General features: G+C 46.7%; 1 protein-coding gene across 12 annotated transcripts in view; it reads right to left on the minus strand.

Moving 5' to 3' along the window:
• PAX5 (paired box 5) overlaps positions 1–22,575 on the minus strand; it is a 180,523-nt gene that overhangs the window by 145,739 nt on the left and 12,209 nt on the right. For all 12 annotated transcript variants that reach the window (XM_081510326.1, XM_081510311.1, XM_081510287.1 and 9 more), the window contains 4 exons: positions 21,618–21,783; positions 16,272–16,469; positions 8,779–8,843; positions 5,403–5,531 (listed from right to left, as the gene is read on the minus strand). In XM_081510326.1, the coding sequence (XP_081366452.1) occupies positions 5,403–5,531; positions 8,779–8,843; positions 16,272–16,469; positions 21,618–21,783 (558 nt within the window). The remainder of the gene's footprint in view (positions 1–5,402; positions 5,532–8,778; positions 8,844–16,271; positions 16,470–21,617; positions 21,784–22,575) is intronic.

A 22,575-nucleotide genomic window follows, 5' to 3' on the forward strand; every position in this document is an offset into this window, starting at 1 on the left:
GGTGGTGCCACAAGCGTGCCGACAACTCAGAAATCCCGAGGTTTCCCACACATCTCATTCCCTGCTAGGAATCTGAGCAGAGCCTCTGCACCTTCTGCTCCAGCTGTCTGCCTTCGGTCCCAAGCCCAGGAGCAACAGTGTCTGAGCATCAATAAAGGAGAGGAAGGCCGGGGCCTGCCCTGAAGTCAGAGGGTCCCTGGGGCCCTTTGTGGTCGTGAACTTCTGAAATCCCTTCCCTCCCCAGTACGGCTTCCACGGAGGTCTGAGCTGAGGCTGTTGGCCCTGGAGAAGGAGAGAGAAGAGCTGGTGAGAGAGAGAGAGAGCTCATACGAGAAAACAGGGTGAGTGAGTGTGAGGGTGAAAGAGAGAAGAGAGTGAATATGAGAAAGAGAGTGAGAGCTGAAACAAGACAGAAGGGGACATAGAGGAAGTCCCTTAAACAGCACATAAACAGAGGCAGTGAGGCCCAAACAAAAGACACAGGGAGATACACAAAGACAGAGATGCGTCACCCCCAGAAAGAAGGATGGACATAGTCATCACAGGAGCCCCTGCTCCGTGCTACATGCCCCTAAACCTCCCCGTGAGGGTCTTGCTAGACTTGGCATCTTTTCAAAAGGACAGGCCTCTTCCTGTGCCCTCTGTCCCCAGAAGGCAGCCCAGGGCCCAGAAACATCACCTGCAGTGTACCCCCTACTGCCCCAACAGAAGCTTCCAGCCCCCATAGTCCACATCAGTGCTGGATTGGCCAGCTTCCTGAGCTAGTGAAAGGGATTCGCACTCGGCTGACCTCGGTGTGTTCAGGGCCTTTCAAACTAGGGGAATGAGGGGAGGGGGAGGTCGAGGGGGCCTGAATGGGGGCCCTGGAGACAGCGGAAGGAGGCCCCACCAGAGATCAAAGCCCCAGGAAGGAACAGAGGGTCTGGGGCTGCCCTTTCACCCATGGCCGCTATTCACAGCTCTGCCCGCTCTGCCAAGTCCAGCCCCACCACCACCTCCTCGGGGCCTTCCGGGAAGGGAGGCACTGCCCCGGGCTCTGCTCCCCTCACCCAGCAAGATTCCTCAGGTCCAGGCCACAGCTTTCTCCACTGATGCCCTCGGGACAGCCCAACCCAGAGACGAAGCTGCCCCTCTGCCTGGGCAGCACCCCAGCCTGACTCGCAGCCATTCACAAGCCTCCTGAGCCCTCTGTGCAAGGGGCCCTGTGCCAGGAGGCCAGGTTGGGGATAGGAACAGGTGATGTGGCCCCGCCCAGTCAACCCCACATTATGGCGGACGCACAGTCAGACAGCGGGAGGGAAAACAAGTAGGCAGAACCAATTTGGAATGCCAGGCAGTCACAGAAGCACTTGCCACCCAGATTGTAACAGGCTACAAAAGTCACGGAGTCCAAACCAGAATGCTTTCTTTGGCTCTTCTGCCCCCAACCCTGTTCATGCCTCCAATGACAGAGGGCTCACTACCTTTCCAAGCTGAGGCTTCTAACCTTGGTCCAGCCTGGCTCTTGTCTGAAATCAGTTCCTTGCACTGAGCCATGATCTGCCTCCCTGTAGCTTCCTTTAGCCAACCCTTTAGCTGGGGCTCTGCCCTCAGAAGCTGCACGGACCTTCTCTGCTGCCTCACCCGCAGAACTGTTCATCTGAGATTTGGACACAGTGGCCCCATCCCCAAGGCTGGTCTTGGAGGCAAATGCCCCAGGAAGAGTCCTAGAATTTCTAGGCTAAAAGGGCCCTTGGCAATCCCCTGGTCTAATAATATTCTAACTTATTTGTTTTTGCTAAAGAGTTTTTTGCTCAAATTGAGCTTTCCATGGAAGACAAAAATAACCAACAGAAACATTCCTGGTTGAGGAGACTAGAGACTGCCCCCCACTACCACCATCCTCACTAATTGTGAACCCACTACAGGCACGTGATCAATTCATTCCACCGAGGACTGTTTACTGAGCACCTACTATGTGCCAAGCAAGGTGTCCCTGGTGGCTCAGTGGTAAAGAATCCGCCTGCCAATGCAGGGGACGTGGGTTCATTCCCTGGATCAGGAAGATCCTCTGGAGAAGGAAATGGCAACCCACTCCAGTATTCTTGCCTGGGAAATCCCATGGACAGAGGAGCCTGGCAGGCCACAGTCTCTGGGATCTCAGAGTTGGATGTGACTTTGCAGCTAAACAACAATGTGCTAAGCACTTGTATTCAAGCCATGTCATTCAGTACAGAAGCCACTGGGGACATGTGGCTATTGAGCCACTAAAATGTGGCTAAGTGCAACTGAGGAAATAAATTTTCATTTTATTTGATTTCAATTCATTGAAGTTTGAAAAAACAGCCATGCAAAATATTTTTCCCTTCATAAAGTGCCACTTCCTATGAGAACCCTTCCCAGATCCTTTGGGTCAATGTCAGTCCTTCCCTGCCCTGCCCTTCTGCTCTGGTGGCATCCTCCCATCATAGTGTCACCCCACACACTGCCTGTCACTGGGACTTTAGATTGCCACTATTGCCCACCAGCCTGCCAGGTCTAGAGGCCAGGTCCTCTGTAATGGAACTCTCCCAGCACCCACCCCTGCCTTGAACCCTGGGCAGGAGCATGGAGTCAGGAAATGCCCACAGGGTAAAATCCAAGTCCAAGTGGGAGGAGACTGTGAACCAGAGTTGAGCAAGCCACTCCACTGTGCACAGCCTCAGTCACCCATCTGAAAAATGGGATGGGGATCTTTAGCTGTCTTTCTTTTGGCCCTTTATTGCCTCTCTTGCCCCATGGCCCTTCACTCAGTCTGCTGAGAGCTCCTGAGGAAAATGGTGTTATGGGCTGCAGCCTCAATGGGCCAGAACCCAGTTCACCAGCACTTCCCCTGTGTTTCCCCAGTGACTGATTCTTACTTTCTCACCATACTCCTGGCAGCATCCAACCTGCTGACCATGCCCTTTTGCTTGAAACCCTCCTCACACCATCTCCAGGCTCGGTCCAGCCCAGGGAGCTGGGGAGCTGAAGCCTCAAGGGCTCTCTCCACTCCTCAGCCCACTCAACCCCCTGGCCATACCAGCTCTGTGGCTTTGCCAACATCATGGAACTCCATGGGCCTTGGTTTCCTCCCCTATAAAAAGGGGGTGGCAATCTCCACCTCTTCAATTCCTCCTAAATCCAATGCAAGGATTTGGAGAGCTATAGGGGGAGGATGGAAAGGTCCATGGAGAGCACCTCACTATACTCTTCCCAGGCAGTTTGCTGATATGAGCAAGGGCACTTCCAGCCACCTCTCTGCCCAACCACAACCACCGTCAGTGATGCAGGGCAGAGAGTGGGTTGGGGCTCTACTTGTTGCTTGGTCTCTCAATCTTTCCAATCCTGTAAGCTTTCAGGACCATCAACTCATTCTCTCTTAGCCCCAGACCACAGACAGGATCACCTCCCAAGTTTTTCTGAGGATCAGGGCTCAATCATAAATTCCAAAACTGAGGATCTGAAAGATCATCAAACTCTGCACCTGATTCTTGATACTCTTACACAGCAGCCCAGCAAACAGCCACCTAGGCTCTACTAACACACCTCTGGCGATGGGGCACTCACTACTTCCTGAGGCAGCCCCTTTTTGCCGTAGACCACTCTCATATTTGCAGACTTGTACTCTGAGCTGAAATCTCTTCTTCATCTGCCTCACACTGGCCTTTGAGGCTAAACAGCAGAGTCTCATTCCTTTTGCCTTTCATGTCAGCCCTCCAAATATTTGAAAGCAACAATCCAGCCCTGCTCATTCTCCTCTTCTTGGTACCAAAACATCCTTAGAGCCCTAAGGTGTTCCGCCAAATACCTCTTCATCAGGTTATCCCCATCTGGACACATCCCAATTTGTCACTGTCCCTCTTCAAGGTCAATACTTTGGGTCACAGCCTTCAGGAAGGATCTGCCCAGCACAGAGTAGTGTAGACGAATAATACCCACATCTTGACCATTCTACACCTTCTCAAGCAGCTTGGGAGGCTAGAGTGACCACTCACCAGAGCCTGAAAGCCATTAGCACACTCAACAAACACAGTGACACAATCTCCCCAGTTCAGGACCTGTGTGTTTGATGGTAAACATCAAGCTCAATTTTTCTTTTTTTCTCTTCAAAACTCTGCCTCTATCCCTCAGCCTCTGAGGGAGCCTCAAATACCCGCCCCTCCGCATGATCAAACACAGCAGGCTCCAGCTTGGGCACAACTGCAGTGAGTCCAGGTGACAATGAAAAGATGACACCATCAACCCCATAAACCAACAGAGATGGTAGGCCCACTGCCTCCTGCAGGAACACGGCACAGCAAGCCACCGAATTAAAGACTTCTGACATCTGCTGACATCAGGAGCAGGCGGAAAGAGGTGAAGCAGGTTCCAAAAGTCGTGGATCATCTCCCATAGCTCGACACAGAGGCTATGGGCATGGCCTGGAACACACAGACCACACGCCGATCCACCGCTGGGCCGACTCAGTTTTCTAGTTACAGGTCTTAAGTACTTAGGCATGTGCTCACACAGAACATACATCCCTTACAGGGAGTCGAGAAAGGGAATTGTGCCAAAGAAGTGAATAATTGAATCAAGATTTCTGTCATGCTGCTCTCAGGCCCTAGACTCTGGCCTTTTTTTTTTTTTCCCTTTCCTTTCCTGACCAAGGTTTTGCAGACTCCCAGGGGGTCATTTCTCCTCTCAGATCCAGTAATGTCAGCCCAAGCTGGCAGCCCATCCAGGGAAAGGAGACCAGGGTTAAGGTGGGCCAGTGTCCGGGGACAGAGGCAGCCAGTTCTGGAGGCCGGGGCAGCATACTGAGGGTTGAGAAAAACCAACAGGGAAGATTGACATCTATTTAATCCCTGGGAGGCCCCTGCACTCCTTCCTTCCAGGCCCTAAGGGCAGAGATGAGATTATTCACTTCCTCAACCACCCCCTCCCAGCACCACGCTGAAGGCCTGGGAGAGACCCCACTCGCTGAGCCTACTACAGGAGGTGTGCCCCTCTCACTATGCCCAGATCCTTCCTCTCCCCAGGGGTCCCCCCAAAAGGGGCCATTGCTGCTGTGCTCATACCCCCACACCCTGCCTTTGGACATCACATCTGCCAAGGCACCGGCTTCTTAGAGGCGGCAAAGCACAGGTCATGGAGTTCTGCCAGGACTGCCTTTCCCTCCAAAGGGTGAAGATGGGAGGAGGTCAGGGAGAAGTCCAGTCCCAGCCGGGCCCCTAGTCCTCTCCCAGAAGGCTTAGCCTCTTCCCCGAGGGTCAGGTGGCGGCTGAGCCCGGCGCCTCCAGAGCTCTGCAGATAAGGGGAGCACACAGCGGCCATCTGTGCTCTCGCCCCTGACCAAGGGCCTGGAAACAAATCCCTCAGAGCCGGCGCGTCCACCCCCGACGGCGCGCGGCGTCTCTTACCTTCGTCTCTCTTGCGCTTGTTGGTGTCTGCGCTGGGGGATGTGATGCCCAGGATGCCGCTGATGGAGTAGGAGGAGCCAGCCGAGTCCGTGCTCACCGAGGACACCTGCGTCACGGAGCCCGTGGACACTGCGCAGAGGGAGAGGACGGTCAGGGCCCGGCAGGAGGCTGGGGGGCGGCTCCGGGGAGGAGGAATGTTGGGCCCCAGCCAGCGGGCCAAGGCACTCCCCCAACACCAGCTTGGTGGGCCGCGTGGAGAGGGTGGGGGGCGTGCTAAGGATGCCTCCCCCAGAACAGCAGCCACACCTGGAAGACAAGAGCGCCCCCCTCCCAAGAGAACTGACAGCGGTGAAAGGAACTCAAACCCAGCCTATCCAAGGATGCAGGAAGCAGGGGGATGGAGCAGAGAAACTGAGGAGCTGGAGCCCACAGCCAGCCAGTGCTAAAAACAACCTTCTGTTTAGGCAGGCTCACTGCCTATTTACACATCCACCCATCCACGCAGACATAAATATCTGCACACTCACACACATAGCCAGCAAAGCACCTAATAAAGACTGTTTCTTTTTTTAATAGTTCCTCACTGTCTTTTCTCCTTCCAGTTTACCTGGATTTTAATATTTAATATTAGTTATATAATATTAATATAATATACTCTGTTATATACATTGATATACAATAATGATAATTTTTTCTGAGAACTTACTCTATGCCAGGCATTCTTGCATTATTGCATTTAATTCTGAGAACAAACTTATAAAGCTAGGTCACTGGAAAGGTAAGGGAACCAAGGCTCAGAGAAGGTAAGTGACTTGCCCAAGGTCACACAACTAATGAGACAATGCAGTGACTGGAACCCAAGAACTAAAGTCTTAAGCCCTGTAGTAATCTGCTCCTCACTAATGAATAATGGAAAAACAATAATACGCTTCACATGAATAATGTACTTTTCGTTTGATGCTTGCAATAACCGAATGCTATTATTCATTCTCATTTATCAAGTGAGGAAACTGAGCCTCCATACGGCAAAGTGATTGGCTCAAAGTCATCTCACTAATAAGCAGTAGCACCAGGGCTCAGCCTTGGGTCTTCTGACTTAAAGTCTAGATTTCTTCTGCCCCAAAACGTGGGTTGATGACTTACTATGACTGAGGTATTAATATCTAAGTTCCTAAGAATAAGAATGGGGGAGGGGAGGTTTCAGCAAGTTTCATGTTAACTCCTGGCCCCAGAATCTAAGAGGGAGATCCTTCAGTCATCAGGGTCCTCTCAAGCCATACAGCTGTATTTCCATTTCTGGGCTGTGAGAATTCTTTCTCGGTTCATTAAAACCTGTAGACCAATCTCAGGCACATTTCCTTTGGCTATAACTAGCTGGAGGCAGGTGGAGCTGCTTTTGACGCTAAAGCGTCAGAAAGTACTGGAGATGGTGGTGATCCATTGAGAAGCTGTTTGTTGCTTTCCTTGGAGCACATCCAGCTTTTGCCCCTCCAGACCTAAGGGGAACAGAGCTTTCTTCTCATATTTGAGTTTGATTTTAGATCTTCCTTAGGAGACACAGAAGTAGAAATCGTTAACTTCTCTTTTCCTTCACAAGAAGAAGCGCCTCAAAATAGATTTATGCAAATCTCACAACCTTTTTTGTGTTAAGGTGCAAAGAACAGAGGAAGAAAGAAGATCACAAGTCATTTGGTACTTTAAACAACAACAACTACATGTAACCAAGGTTCACCATGCTGCTGACAAAACTGATGACATTTGTTCCAATATTTTGTGATCACACTTAGCTCAAAAGACCCAGGTTCCAATTCTGGCTCCTCCACTTACTGGCCATGTGACCGAGGGCTAGTTATTTCATCTCTCTAAAGCTTCCATTTCCTCACTCTTTGATAAGTTTATAAACTATTAGGGGCGGCACACACATAAGACATAGGTTTTATACAAATTTCTGAGATAAGGCAATCTGCTGACTGTCAAGTGGAATTATTCCTCTAACCCAATTGAAAGAATATTATCAGTTACCCTTAGTAGTCATTGCTATAGGACCTGAAATAGTTAAAGCTGCAAATGAAATGAAACTCCTCAATCCTCTTCACTCCAGCGCAGCACAGCTGGTCCATCCCTCTCTTCTGTTCCCACTGTTCTTCTTGAGCCTGATCTCAGTGTTTGCAAACTTCTCTTTGTAATTGTTATTGTTGTTGTTGTTCATTCGCTAAGTCATGCCTGGCCTTTTGTGATCCCATGGACTGTAGCCCATCAGGCTCCTCTGTCCATGAGATTTCCCAGGCAAGAATACTGGAGCGAGTCACCTTTTCCTTCTGGGGGGTTGGGGGGGGTCTTCTCAACCCAGGGATCAAACTCGCGTCTCCTGCACCGGCAGGCAGATTCTACCACGGAGCCACCAGGGAATCCTGAAAACATCTGTCGAAACCTGGGCTCTTCGTGATAGTCCCCATTAGACCAAGAAGCCCTTGAGAACGGGGGATTTTGTCCTACTCCCTTTATAGTGTTAGTCTCCACAACTGGTTGCATAGCAGGGGCTTAGACAATGCTTTTTGGATGGATTACTAAATGAAGAATTATTTTATGTAAAAGGAGAAATTCTGTCTTACTTTGATGCAAAGAGGCAACCATAAACAATCAGAGATCTTCACGCTTTCTCCCAGCTAACCAGAGGTGTTTCCCTTATCCCAGGTGGAGAAATAATACACCTTGAGTAGAAACACGTCACTTTCATCTCAGGATCTTTGCAGGGAAGGGAAGGCAAGGGAAACTTCTGAATTCCTGAGTAGTAGGAAATATAACTCCCCTCCTTGGTCACTGTCAGACTTCACCCATGAGTGTCAGAAACCCCAGTGGCAGCCCTTGACAGTTCACGGAGCAACGAGATCGAAGCAAGAGAGAGAGAGAAAGAAAGTTTAGGAAGTTTTGCCACATCTTCACTCAAGACTGCAAGTGCACAAAGAATTGTGGAAGGGCTGGTTGGTAGAAGAAAAAAACACATTCAAAACTACTTACTGACTAATGATGCAGAAAATGTTATGAATAAGTATCCCTTTCTTGATTTATTACTTTAATTATCTGACATTCTATAGACCCCCATTAGTGGATTTTTTTTTTTTTGGCTTAGATTTCAATTTTCTGTCTCATGGTGAAAGCTATTTATCATAATAATCAGTAAAATTCAAAACCTTTTAGCAGTATTTATAAAATTCATTTACCAGGTTCAGCCCTTGGAGAATGACAAAGAAGGCGCATTAGTACGTGTGCCGAAGTGTTTTATGCAGAATTATCTGTCCATAAGAATGATTAAAAGTTCTTTTGAGTACTTGGAGCCCATTAGATTTTTAAAATTTTTTTTAAAAGTTCTTCTTACCTATGCTGTGACTGGAAGCTGGGACCGGCTGGTTGGGTGGCTGCTGTACTTTTGTCCGGATGATCCTGTGAACAATTGAGAAAGAAAAAAATTGCTATTTACCATCACAGTAGAGAAGAGATCTCAAGTAGCAATGCCAGAAACCCATATCAAGTTGGCTCATGGAAGTGGGGACAGATTATAAATCCAGGTCTGGAACTGGGGGTTTGGAAAAATTATAGATTAGTTCTAGCTCGGCCCCTACCTCCCTGGGTGTCTTTGGGTAACTGGCACCCCTCTTTGGGCCTCAACTGCCTCTTCCATAGGAAGAGATTGATGTGTTAATGTTACAAATAGTCATGCTATTCTTGGAGCAGCTTCAGCTCCATCAGGAACTCCCTGAGCAAGTTAGAAAGTTTCTTCCCTTCCTGGACCTCAACCTCCCATCTGTGGAATAAAGCCACTGCACCTGGTGACTTCCCTGTCCCCTGGTTTCTCTGCCTTAGAAAGCCACAGGAAGAATAACATCCCTGCCAGGTGGCACAGTGGTTAAGAATCTGTCGGCCGATACAGGAGACGCAGGTTCGATCCCTGGGTTGGGAAGATACTCTAGAGGAGGAAATGGCAACCCGCTCCACTATTCTTGCCTGGAAAATTCCATGGACAGAGGAAGCTGGCAGGCTACAGTCCATGGGGTTGTAAAGGAGTCAGGGACTGATTTGCCTGGGATTCTCCAGACAAGAATACTAGAGTGGGTTCTCCAGGGGATCTTCCCGACCCAGGGATCGAACCCCTGTCTCCTGAATTGCAGGCAGATTCTTTACCAACTGAGCCACTAGGGAGTGGCTGACCAGGGCCAGGCCAAAAGTCACTTGGGGTGTGCAAGAAGATTCCTTCCCTGGCACTTAGGAGAAGGGTGGATGGTAACAAAATGTGCAGCTTCTTTGGAAAAGTTCTATCCCAGCCTCCAACTGTGACCTTTTAAAGAACATTTATTAGAGTGCTTCCTAATTATAAAAGTCTTTTGGGCTCATGGTAGACTATTTGGACAAGTATAAATAAGACATCTAAAACCACATTTTGGTGTATTTCCTTTTTGCTCGCATTCCTATGTGCATTTGGAAATATCCATTTTTTTTCTTAATAAAATCAGGATTAAACCATGTGTACAATTCTATGTCCTGCTCTGTTCACTCAGCTTTATATAAGAAACTTCTTCATGTTCCAGAACATTCTTTCTGGAAGTTTGTTTCAGGCTGTACTGGTCTCCAGCTTGTGTACCAGGAAAGGGAGAAAAGAAACGGCAGCTGCCTCCTCTAAAATTCATCAGGCCTTGGCCCCTGCTCTCTGTGATCTCACAGTTCAACGCTGGGCATGGAGGGCACTCAGCATCCTCAGCTGACAGCCTGGAATGGATGTTTCTGTTTGCACCACAGCCCAGCCACGGGCTCTCTGAAGTCCAGGCCACCTGAGCTCTGCAGAGGGCTTTTGCTGTTTCTGTTGAGTCAGCAATGTTTTGCCTCAAATATCCTCACAGTGTTTGCTTATTTGTTTTCTCCAATATTCAAACCACTTATTTTGACTAAGCAAACAGGGAATGTGTTAACAAAGACCTAGGAGTGAGGCAGTTTTTTAGACTACAGGAATTAAACTAGCATCTGACCTAATTTGGGGATGTCTGTGTATGTCACCTTCTCTGTATATATGTGTGTGTGTGTCTACATATATATCGCTAGATGTGTGAATATATATATGGAGATGCAAGATTTAACTATATTTATCTATATTTTGATTTATACGTGTACAAACATATGGTAAAATATATTGTAACTATTTCCCATTGAAGTCCAGCATAAAGTCCTAAGTTTCAAAGCATTGTCTTCCATTAAATTTGTACATAGGCAAAGAAAATTATATTTTCCTCATTTTTCTTTAAAAATATTTATAAATTGTCAGTAAAACATGATCAATTGTTATAAATCATTGAGCAGCAGCTGTGGTGAGGTGACCAGGCCCCAGAACCAGACTTCTAGAGTTTGAACACCAGTTTTACAATCTGCCAGCTGCATGACCTTGGGCAAGTTACTTAACCTCTCTACCTCAATTTTTTCATCTGCAAAATGAGACTAAGAATCATTCTTGCCTCATAGGGTTATTACGAGAATTAATTAAGTACTTAGAAGCAGTGGTTGCTGCATAGTAAATTCTCGATAAATGTTAGTTGTTGTTATTTTCATTGGTATCTCATAAAGATTAATGACTAGCTTCAACCTTAAAAGGTTCATATTTTCCACAAATGCCTTAAAAACACATGGGATGCCCTTGGGAGCTGGGGAGGGGAGGTAGCCATCCCCACATCCTATTTTAAGGCTGTGGCAGGGCTGTCCTTTATGGGGGGACCTGAACTGTAGGGAACCCTCCAAAGGTATCTCCAGAGACAGAGATTCTGCCCATCTGCCTGCAGCAGCTGCCAGGAAGAGAACAAAGAGCATCATCTTCTACGGAGAAGAAATGGGAGTTGGAAGAACAAGACTATAATTGAATTAGAGTGATTCTTAAAAAACAAAAAATTAACATCAAGACTCATCACCATAAGAGTCACGCTCTGGACTTTTCTAAACCTGAGACAACTGGGGCTAATTGACAGTCAGCAGTAAGAGGTACAGCCTTTACTTTACTTTGCCTGACCTTGAATGCCATAGGATCATTCTAGATGGTCCAATAGGGGAGGAAGCTCAACAATCAAAGAATTCCTACAAATAAGGAAACTAAGCCCAGAGTGCTCAAATGACCTGCCCAAGGTCACACAGCAAGTCAACTCCCATGCCTGGGCACTTTTTTTTGAGCCACATTCAAAGGAGGTGGGACTTTAGCTGCTGCTGCTGCTGCTAAGTCGCTTCAGTCGTGTCTGACTCTGTGTAACCCCATAGACGGCAGCCCACCAGGCTCCATCGTCCCTGGGATTCTCCAGGCGAGAATACTGGAGTGGGTTGCCATTTCCTTCTCCAGTGCATGAAAGGGAAAAGTGAAAGTGAAGTCGCTCAGTCGTGTCCGACTCTTAGCGACCCCATGGACTGTAGCCTACCAGGCTTCTCCGTCCATGGGATTTTCCAGGCAAGAGTACTGGAGTGGGGTGCCGTTGCCTTCTCCGGGGACTTTAGCAGAGAGACTAAATACTTCCTACATAACACATAAAGCCTATCTGGATTCAAAATCCGTCTAGAATCCAAAGATTCCAAGTCTGAGCAACTTTAGATATTACAGACATTGGCAAGGGTCCCATTTCAACATCACCCTCACTGCTTGGAAAGGCTAAGTCTTCTCACTATCACCTCCAGCCACCAGCCCACCCCCCACTACCACATACAAAATTCCATTGAAAGAAAATTGTGTTGCCTTAAAAGAAGAAATGAGGTTATAGGGCTGAAGAAATACCCATGGTTACTGCACTGATCAAACTGCCATTGGTGCCATAGGTGCAGAAAGAATCTTGGGCCATCAGCTGTACTAAGAATGCAAAAACCAAGGGTCCAAGCTGCAAGACAGCAGCCAAGCTGCAGAGAGCCCACAGGAGACAGGCAGGCCTGCAACTGACATGGAGAAGAAAGAGGAAAGGGATGAATGAAGGCTTGCTGCCCAAGTTAGGCTGAAGAACAGTTCATAAAGGGTCATCCCCAGGCCACACCCATCGTTGGACTAGGTGTGTTTGGCCTGCAGGGTACATTTATTTTCATTTGAATTAGTTGTCAATATTGTTAAGTTGGGAGCTTTACATGAATACATGAATTTCTAGCTTCTCCTGAAAAATCAGAACACCCAGAATACCGGCACCACATTCTCACAGGACAACCACGGCTGGAGCTAAATAGGGCCGCCCCTCTAAGCTGGGAGTGCCACTCGATTTAGAGCCATGGGACTGGAAAGAACAAAGAAGTAAGACTCCATCCGTCCCCTCATCCCCCTCACTGGGCTCAGCTCTAGGAGAATCACCTCCAACTGTCACCAGTTGGATTCCAAGCATCCTTCCTGCAGGTTGTGCGCATCCCAGCATGTATTTGTCCTTAAGAAGTCACATAAACATGATGGTTTGTGTCCCAGGAAATCTCCCACAACCTCAGCAGAACTGGTTCAGTGTTGCTTCACCCCAGTCAGTCATAGCTGCCCAGGCAGGATCCCCAGAAGGCAGCAGGAATTCACACACTTCTGTTGGGGGGGGGGATGGGGAGAAGGCACTGTGGCCACCAGAATAGCTACTGATCCAGCCACCCCCTCCCTCCCTAGCTGTTTGAAGTAGTGGAGCAGTGAGACATTGCCTCCCAGGGAAGCAGGGGCTGAGAGAGGGAGCTAAGGACCTCTTACACAACATTTGCAAGACAGTTACTTAGAAGCTGCATCTGTTAGAATGCAGTGGGATCTTTATATGGAAAATAAAACTGTGTACTGGGATGGTTCAGGCTTTGTGGGGCTATGGGGAGAGGGAAAGCAGTCACACAAGACACAAGACTACCACCACCACCACCCCCCACCTGCCACCCTTAGTTTATTTGCATTGCACGGTCTGTTGCTAAAGACACCAAAGAGTTCTCATTGAAGAATGTGGTGAGGAGCCAGAGAGTGCTCCCAGGAGGAGCCCCAGAAAGAAGCACAGGAAAAGGCTATAGATCACAGAGGAAGCCTACAGACAGGCAGCAAAGCATTCAGGCTGTGAGGCTGGGGAAGGGAGTGGGGAAGCAGTGGGGATGACTGTTTGCTTCTCCTTGTCTCTCTCCTCACAGTTCCTCAGCTCTCAGTTCTGTGCTGGCAGAGTCCTACCCGGGAGTGGAGGAAAGAAACAGCCCTCCTCTTCCTATTAGGGGACCTGGGCTCCACCCTCACATTGAGCTCAAAGTCATAGTTCCTGTGCACTCCTGTGCGCTGTGTATAGATACTGGGCCTTAGTTTCTATACTTGTTACAAGAGAGTTAAGCCTTGAGGCTGTCAGAGATCACAGATGTGGAAGCCCCTTAGAGGCACAGCCAGCGGGGCCACTGGGCCACCATCTGGGCTGGGACACCACGGAGAGCCCTGAGGCTAGCCATGGCCCCGCAACTAGCAGCCTGACCCCCCACACAGCACCACTCGGGATACAAAGCACCAGCTGAGCTGTGATTTCCCTGGACACTCCTTCAAGTACCCCCTTCACAACCTTCACCACATCTGTAATCACTGTGCTCGGTTTTCTTCATATGCTTCTTTCAAATAACGTACTTTTTTATTTAAATAAACTTATTTTATAAGGGAATATTAGTTCTTTACCACAACTGGGGAGAGGTAGTTTGTAAAGTTCACTGTCACTGGTTTCATGTGCTAGTTTTATTTTTCTAAAGTACATTCAAAAAACAGTTTTCCTCCTTGTATGACAGAAGATAGAAGCTAGGAGCCAGCAAATGATTTGTGCTTGTCCCGCAAAAGCATTTTCTCATTGACATTAGTTGCCACTGTTTAAAGGTGTAGAGATTTCATATACACAAACACACACATACATACACAAACAAGTGCTAGTTTCTGGATTCTCTTTAAGGACGGGAAAAATCAGGCTACCACTGGGCCCATGTGCCCAGCGGCTTTCAGTTGGAGCTGAGAGACAACTGCCCCTTCAATACAGCTTGTGTTCCTAGTTTGCACAGACCCAACCTTCCCTGGCTGCCTTATGCTTAAGCCACTTCCCCCATGGCACCATCTGCCTGGCCCCACTTCGGCACTGGAGTTTATGACCTCCACGGGCCATCCGAGTTATCTTTGAAACCACCTGTGTAACCTGTAGGTCCCCGAGCCTGACCGCCGGTTTTATGGAAACTGCTCTGCTCCCTCACCGCCCTGAGCGGCTCACACCTCACTCCACATTAAGGGTTTTGGAGACACAGGTAAGGGGGAAAAGTCACGTTGCCTTGTGTCATGGAAAACTTTCAAAGAGCTGGAAATAAGGGACTCCAAAAGCATACAGACCCCCTCATAATCCAGAAAGAACTGGAGTTATTTCCCCACAAGCCCCCTAAAAACCTACTCCAGTATTCTTGTCTGGAGAATCCCAAAGACAGAGGATCCTGGCAGACCACAGTCCATCCATAGGGTCACAAAAAGTCGCACAATGACTGAAGCGACTTAGCACCGTATGGCACGGCAAACCCACCACAATAATTGCTACCTCTCCAGCGATTTTGTGCCTATTGTCAGGCTGTCCAGACTCCTCAGTGAAAGCTAGAACCCCTCGCTGGACAAGGAGCCCCTCTAGAACAGAAACTAAGAGATAGATTGTATGTCTGATTCCCCTCGCTCTTCGTAGCATCTTGTGGGACGTCAGAGCCAAGGAAAAGGTTTGCTGAGAGAAAAAAATCAGGCTAACGGTTTATGAGATAGCAAGACTCTAAATACCAACATGGACACTCACATGGCAATTCTGTGCATTTGAGTTATCATGGAAGCAACAACTGTCAGGACCAGAGGGGATCTTAGAAACAGTCTGGTTTGACCACCTTGTTTTGCTGCAGGGGTCCCCTGTGCCCAGGCAGGCTCTGCACTGACAAGAGCAGGGCGTGACCTTGGAGAAATGGGAACTGTTCATGTTTTCAGTCTGCTGGCTTCTCTTTTCTTTGTGGGGTTTAGAGAACCATCATTTCTGTCATCTCACAACTACATCCTTGACTCTACGGGTTTCAATGGAGTTCAATGGACTCTATGGTTTTCTACAATAGAAAACGTTCTTTCAGGAATTCAGTTCTGAAAGCTCCGTTGGATGTATTCTGGACTAGACTGGATAAAAGAAAGCCCTCCCAAGAAGATCCTCTGCCTGGTACTTAAGGTATCTCTCTGGTTCTTTCTGTCCAAGGGTGAGATTCAGGGCAACTGAGGAGAAGGCAACCCCCTAACTGCACAGCATCTTAGCATCCTGGATGCCACTCCTGGAAATCACAGACCCGTATCAGTACCACCAGATCCTGGGCTCTCAGAGAGAGGAAGAGCCTTGTCAAGGTCACACTCTGAGTTTGTGGCAGGCTTGGCAAATCCAAAAGGAGCTGAAATCTCCCAACTGCAAGTCCAGGCTCTGTTCCCCAAATTCAGTGCCTCAACCTCTGCCCAAACTGGAGGCAAAGATTTTCCTCCTGGGAAGCTCTAAGGAGGACTAGCTTACAAGGAAGCGACATTTGTGAAGACCTAACAGGACAATTCATTGTTGAGTGCTCCACACGCAGAGACAGATAGTGGAGGGAGTAATGGAAATGACTCCAGAGTCAGAAAAATTTGCAGCAGCCAGGAGCTGGCATAGCCTCCTCTCCCTGGGCTTAGGACTTCTGCCTACTTTGGAGAGAAGAGTGATAGAGAGACCCATCCAGCCCTGTGAGCATCCCTCCTGACTGATAATCCCTATGGGGATTTGGTGAAAGGAGAGACCAGATCTTCAGGAAAGGCACGTGCATAGCCACCAGCATTCCCACCGGACCCAGACCCTCAGCTTCCCAAAGGCACCAGCCACTCACCTGTTGATGGAACTGACGCTGGGCACCGTGTCATTGTCACACACCCGTTCTGCCAGCAGCCGGTCCCTGATCTCCCAGGCAAACATGGTGGGATTTTGGCGTTTATACTCAGCGATTTTTTCCACCACTTTGGGTGTGGCGACCTTTGGTTTGGATCCTCCAATTACCCCAGGCTTGATGCTCCCTGTCTCATAATACCTACGACCCAAGGAGAAAGGAGCTTAGCCATGAGAAACCAGAAAAATGGACATTGGTAACAAAGTAATGGGTTACTCTGTCCAGGAAATGCCCAGATCTGTGCTGTCTGGTATGTAGCCACTAGCCATGTATGTGGCTTTTAACATTTGGAAGGTGATCTGTTTGAATTGACATGTGCTCTAAGTATCAAATACATATCAGGTTTTCAAAAACTAGTACAAAAATAAAGACAAAATCTCAGTAATGCGTTTTCCATTGGTTATATGTTGAAATGATCATCTTTTTATTATATTGGATTAAATAAAGTATACAATTAAAAGTAATTGTACCTGTTACTTTTTCCTTTTCTAATGTACTACTAGAAAACTTTAAACCTCCTACATGGCTTACCTTACATTTCCATTGGATAGCGCTAGTCAGAATGCTCAGCTTTAATTAATTAATTAATTGTCACATTTATCTACCATTTGATAGTTCACAGAAAATTTTCCAGTTGGTTTTCCCATTTAATCCCCACAACACTTCTAAAACACATAATTTTGAATTTCTAAAGTACAACATTCAGTTTTGAATGACTGAATGCGTGAATGATTACACAAACAGGTCTCCATCTACAGACATAAAACAGACCCATAAAGGTTACATGGCTTGTCCAGGGTCACTCAAGACCCAGGGCCAAACCAGGACTGTGGCCCAGCCTTCTGAGTTAAAATTGCCCCAGAAAGTTGCCTTGCGCCTTTCATTCGTCAGCTCTCCCATCCCCTAGCAGACTCACCTGCTTTCTGTGACACTGTCCCCTAAAATGCAACATCTTTTTCCATAAGAGAAAAACAATAATCCTGGCATAAAATTAAAAAGAATGTCAAATTCTAGAATTAACTGGCAATATGAGTTACACATAAGTCAAAACGCAAGCAATCAAAAAAAAAAAACCAACCAACCACAAGTCACTGCAGCTCTTCCAGGGACCTCCTCTGAGGTAAATCGCTGTTTCTAAGGACATTTCCATGCTATCAGCTCTTCCTCGTTAACGCAAATAGGATGTCAGGGTTTTACAGTAAAACCGAGACCAGGGAGAGGAGTGCCATGAAAGATCATTTCAGGGGAAAAAAATTACTTGGTTCCTTTTCTGAATCTGAGCCTTCACTGGATGTCTCTCTCAACATTTACAGAGGAATTTTTGACTTCCTCTTGAAAAGGAGATTATCTTGTAGTTGGAAAAAAATTTTAATAAAAAATACATTTTAGAAATGACTGGAAAAATTTAAACCTAACAAGAGTTTACAATAGGTAAGCAAAGGTGGGTCTGTGATGGGTAGGAAAGATAACCCAGGACAATGACTGGTTACACTGAAAGAGATGCTGAAATTCTCAGCTTGGGTAAGTCCGGTTAGGGCCAAGTTAGTGAATATTCTAGAAACAGAAGAAACAATTTGGGAGCAGTGATATGGATGCATAAATTCTATTTTTCATTGAGAAGACTGTCATGTACAAATTTGTGGACCATAAAGCAAAACTCAATCTGTGCTCCCTCTTTCTATAATTGCTGAAAGTCTATTAGTCACAAACAGGTTTTTAGAAATATCCGAGAAAATACTTTTTTTGCCAGAAGTCTAAAAAGTATCTAAATCAAAGCACACAGCAATCTTGGCAGATTCGGCAGATCCTTTCAATTTTACAACAGAAAATTATCTGTTACTACAACATAGCATCTCATTATTTAGGCGCAGTGCCTTAAAGTTTACAGAATCTTCCTCGAATTATTTTGATTCTCACACCAGTCCTGAGAGGCCAGTAAGATTTTATGTAATCAAAGGGAAAACCGATGATCAGAAGATTAAGTCCTTGCCCAACCCCCTTTTGGAACTTAAAAACAGTCCCAGGCTTTCAAACCTGACTCTGAATCCAGTGCTCTTCCCACTAGAACAAGCTGCTGCTTTAGTTATAAAAATTAAAATGACACTAGTACTAATAATAAAGATCCCTTGAAATTACAGACAGATCTACTATTTACCAGGCATTTTCGTGTGCATCTCGTCACTTATTCACTCAATCAATAGTCACAGAGGGTCTGTTAGGACAGGCACTGTCTTGGGATGGGGGTTCACACACGCAGAACACCCTGTGCTCAAAATATGTTAGCCCAATGGTACTGCAATATTCATGCAGAAAGCCTGAGAGGGTGGCAGGATGAAGCCCTCACCACCCCCAGTACTCGCCCTGATGCATGGCTGGGGATGATAGTGCCCAGGACTCTCTATCCATCCCGTTTGAGCACTGCCAACCGTATAAGTCTATGGTCCTGACACAGGAGGTCTCTGTCTTCCTTTTGTCTGACACATAGTCCAGGCACTTAGAAGACAGCCCTGACACTCCAGAAAACCCCAACTTGGAAACTTCTGACTATCCTTTCATCTCAATAACCACCCTTTCATCTCAGCAAAACAGCCATGCAGCCCTCATACACGACAAGATGAACAATAGCCACTAACCCACAGTGCGGTTTGGTGCAAGGAGCATTAGTGTGAGAGTAAAGAGGTGTAGATGTCAGTCCGTGGCTCTGACACTAATTCACTGTGTGACCCCAATCAACTCATTTAGCCTCGCTGGACCTCAGTTATCCCATTTGTATAATAAGGGGAGGATGTTTGCCTGGCCTGCCTCGCAGTGCTGACATGAAGACAGAAATGCAGAGTGGTTAAGAAAAAGCTTTGCAAAACAGAAAGAGCACGTGTTGTGGATTAAAATCCTCTGAGTGTTTATTACTATGTAACATACCACCCAATTCCAAATGGCATGAACCTCCCAGCCAGGCTTCAGTGAAAGAAGACAACAGCCCCGCTTTCTGGGTGGATTTAAATGGGTCTCACATGCCACTGGGCTCTGCCTCTCGAGCTCCTCCAGAGCCTTGAGCTCTGTGGACTGAATGCCACACTCCTGGCAGACCGCCACCTTCCTGAGATGACTCGGACTGCCCCAGGGACCCTGCCTGCCTCGCCATGCAGCCTCTGAAAACCACGGCCACCACACACCACACGCTCTCCACAATCTGTCACCCCGTGTATACCCATCAAATTCTTCAGTGACCGAAAAATAAAAAAAAAAATCAGTGCATGGAACAAGCCCAGTTCAGAAATTCCCAGTCACACTGTTTTAGGGCTGAACTTGTTTCTTAAAAGGCAGTTCTAATTAGAGTGACATTTTGTCCACTGTGGTTCTTAGTTATGAAAATAATGAGCTATGAAATTCCAATTTATTGTTGACAACTTAAACGGCCAGGCACCAGAGCGGCGCATAACTTCCGAGTGCCACTCTACCTAGTGACAAATCTATTCCGGGCCGCGGGAGGCTGCCAGCTGGGCCTGGGAGGGTGCCTGTATCCTTCAGTCCCCCAAGGAAGATGTGGAGGGCTCCTGGGCACCAGAACATGAGGACCCGGTATCTGGATGCCCCCTCTGAGAAGGGCTCAGCATCTTGCTCTGAGAAGATTCCAAATAGCAAGCAAAATGTCGGCTCAGCAAAGACATCTCAGCAAAAACAAAGGAAGGGCCTCCTTTCTCTCTCTCTCCATCTCCATATGATGAGAAGGCTTCCCAGGAAGACATCTAAGATCACTTGGCCCTCCAAATCTGATGCTGAAATTATCTGAGATATTGTTCTCCTTTCTCTTTCTGTCTTGTCTTTATTTCTCTTTCTATTTCTCCTTTTGAATCAATCCATCTCTTTTCTGTTTCTTTTCTTTCTCTTTTCTCTATCTCCCTCTCCTCTAGTTTTTTCTTTTTTCTTTCAATTTTCATTCTCATCCTGCTACCTAAAATCACTCTCTAACAAGAATACCATGCTGATGTCCTCCCTCCTCCTTGAACTCAGGCTGAGGCTTGTTTGCCGCTGAGGGCTAAACAAGAGAGAAGCACACAGTCTCCATGGCTGGGATGAACTGCTATGGTTAGGAGCATGAGGAATAAACAGGAGGATATGGTCTGTAAATGTGCTGCCAGACCCCTGGCCCTGAAACTTCTCTTGGCCTCCAGCAAGTCTTCTCGTTTAAAAACTGTTATTCCCTCCATCTGAGAGAATGTCTTAAATTCCAGCAGGTGGGAAAGAGTAAGCAGAAAGTCATAATGGCACTGACATACTTCAAAATATTTATTTTCCACTCAGCCATCTGTTCTCAAATCATAACACAAGCTACAGGCCAAAGGCTGTTTTCTGACCTGCAAGAGAAATCCTGAGAGAGTACTGACAGCTAAACCCAAGAATGTTCCTGGCTGCCAGGGCAGACCTATAACAACTTCACTTGCCTGGAAACATACTTGCGGCTTTGGTTTTGGGGTGCAGCGAGATGCAGACAGTCTCAGAGTTCTTAAGACCTCTTCCCAGTCTGAGTGTTGATTGGCTGGAAGCATCTGTGTCACTCATTTTGCCCTCTACATTTGTCTCCTCATCTCAAAACAAGCTTCCTTGGACCATCTCACCCAAGAAAATAAACAGGCACATTAAGAGGCTACAGAGCCTTTTGGGAGAATTGGCATTGTTGGTATTTTTCTTGCAGCAAATTGCAGGGTCAAGTGGCAACTTCCAACTGTCTAATTTGAGAGTTGGTGTTTGTTTGTTTCCTCTCTAATTTCATATATATTTAGGGTGCTTGACACCATGAAGGGAACAAAACATATAGAAGGAAAACACTGCAGCCCAAAATAATAAGCTAGATGATAACCCAGAACTGAAAATGACAGCTGACTTTTAAAAACGGAATGTGCTTTTTGAAAACATTAAAATGAAACACTGAAGTCTGGTTATGTGATTTTATAACTTGTAGATTTTCCACCCATCCCTGCTCAGGCACCAAATATACATAGGGGAATTCCCAAGAACCTCTTATTCCTGGGTTCTTAGGAATAATTCATCAGGCTTTCAGAAAACATGTTACCCCTTCTAACTGAGACATTCCATTCTGCAACAAGGGTTTCCTGGGGTTACTTTGAATTGAATGACCTCAAAAGGGCTTTGAAAAGTCCAAAGTACTGTGCATGTGGCAGAAGTGCCACCATGATTCTCACTATGACACTACCACGTTGGACAGCTGCTGGGTCATGTTTTAGGTCATTATTTGAAAAATCAAGGGAAGCCTGAAGCTCCTGCCTTTACCTGCCAAGAATTTTGCTGACACAACCATGGCTGACTCGAAGCTGCCTGGAGATGTCGCAGGGCCTGACGCCTTGATGAGCAAGTTCCACTATCCTTTGGCGGACTACATCCGGGAGTGGCCGTCCATTCACAAAAACCCCCCCAAGCTGATTCACTCCTCCATGTCCTGAAACAAATCAGAAATAAAAGGCAAGGGAAAGGGTGGTTAGAACCAGTCACGCAGGAAAAGCAGTGCCGCTTTGAGGACCTACAGTTCCTCTGATCAAAAATGGCAGTGGGCTGGCTATCTTGAGCCTGGGGTCTGATCGCACAGGTTATATGAACACCTCAGATTGCTTTTGGAAATTAACCTTAGCCTTTGTCCTTCTTCAGCCAGTCAATTGGGCTATTGATGGTAAGTATCCTCATACTATGTTTCATTTAGTTGCTAGCATTTTCTTTGTAATTTTTTTAAACAATGGAATATATGAAGACCTCAATCTGTACTTGGGACAGAACTTATTATATACATGATGCTGAGGTCTAAGATAGATCCTAGGGAGAAAATACATTTAAAAATACATAAAATGTAAAGAGATTTTTTTTAAATGAAACTCTTTCCCTTTTAACAGATATCTCTAAAAGTGAAAAGGATTACTTTAATAAACCTAGATCTTGGGGACAGGGGAATGTTTTTTAAATCAGCAGTCTGATTCAAGAGCTAAGGATTTAAAAAAAATTTTTTTTAATAGTATCTGCAGATTGCCGAGACAAAACCGAACCACTGCCTTGATAAAAATCCTTTTTTTAAGAAGGTGAGGCTCATACCTCAATCAAGATGGCAAAAAAATAAAAAAAATGAGGCTGACATGCAGACTTGACCACTGTACCCTATCAGAGCACACAAAAGAAATAGGTCAAAGGATCACATTTCACTCTACTGTATCAGAATTTGTTATAAAGGAGTTTCCCTGGAATT

This window comes from Giraffa tippelskirchi, chromosome 1 (assembly GCF_054371585.1).
Source record: "Giraffa tippelskirchi isolate mGirTip1 chromosome 1, T2T-mGirTip1v1.2.pri, whole genome shotgun sequence".
Classification (NCBI taxonomy): Eukaryota; Metazoa; Chordata; class Mammalia; order Artiodactyla; family Giraffidae; genus Giraffa; species Giraffa tippelskirchi.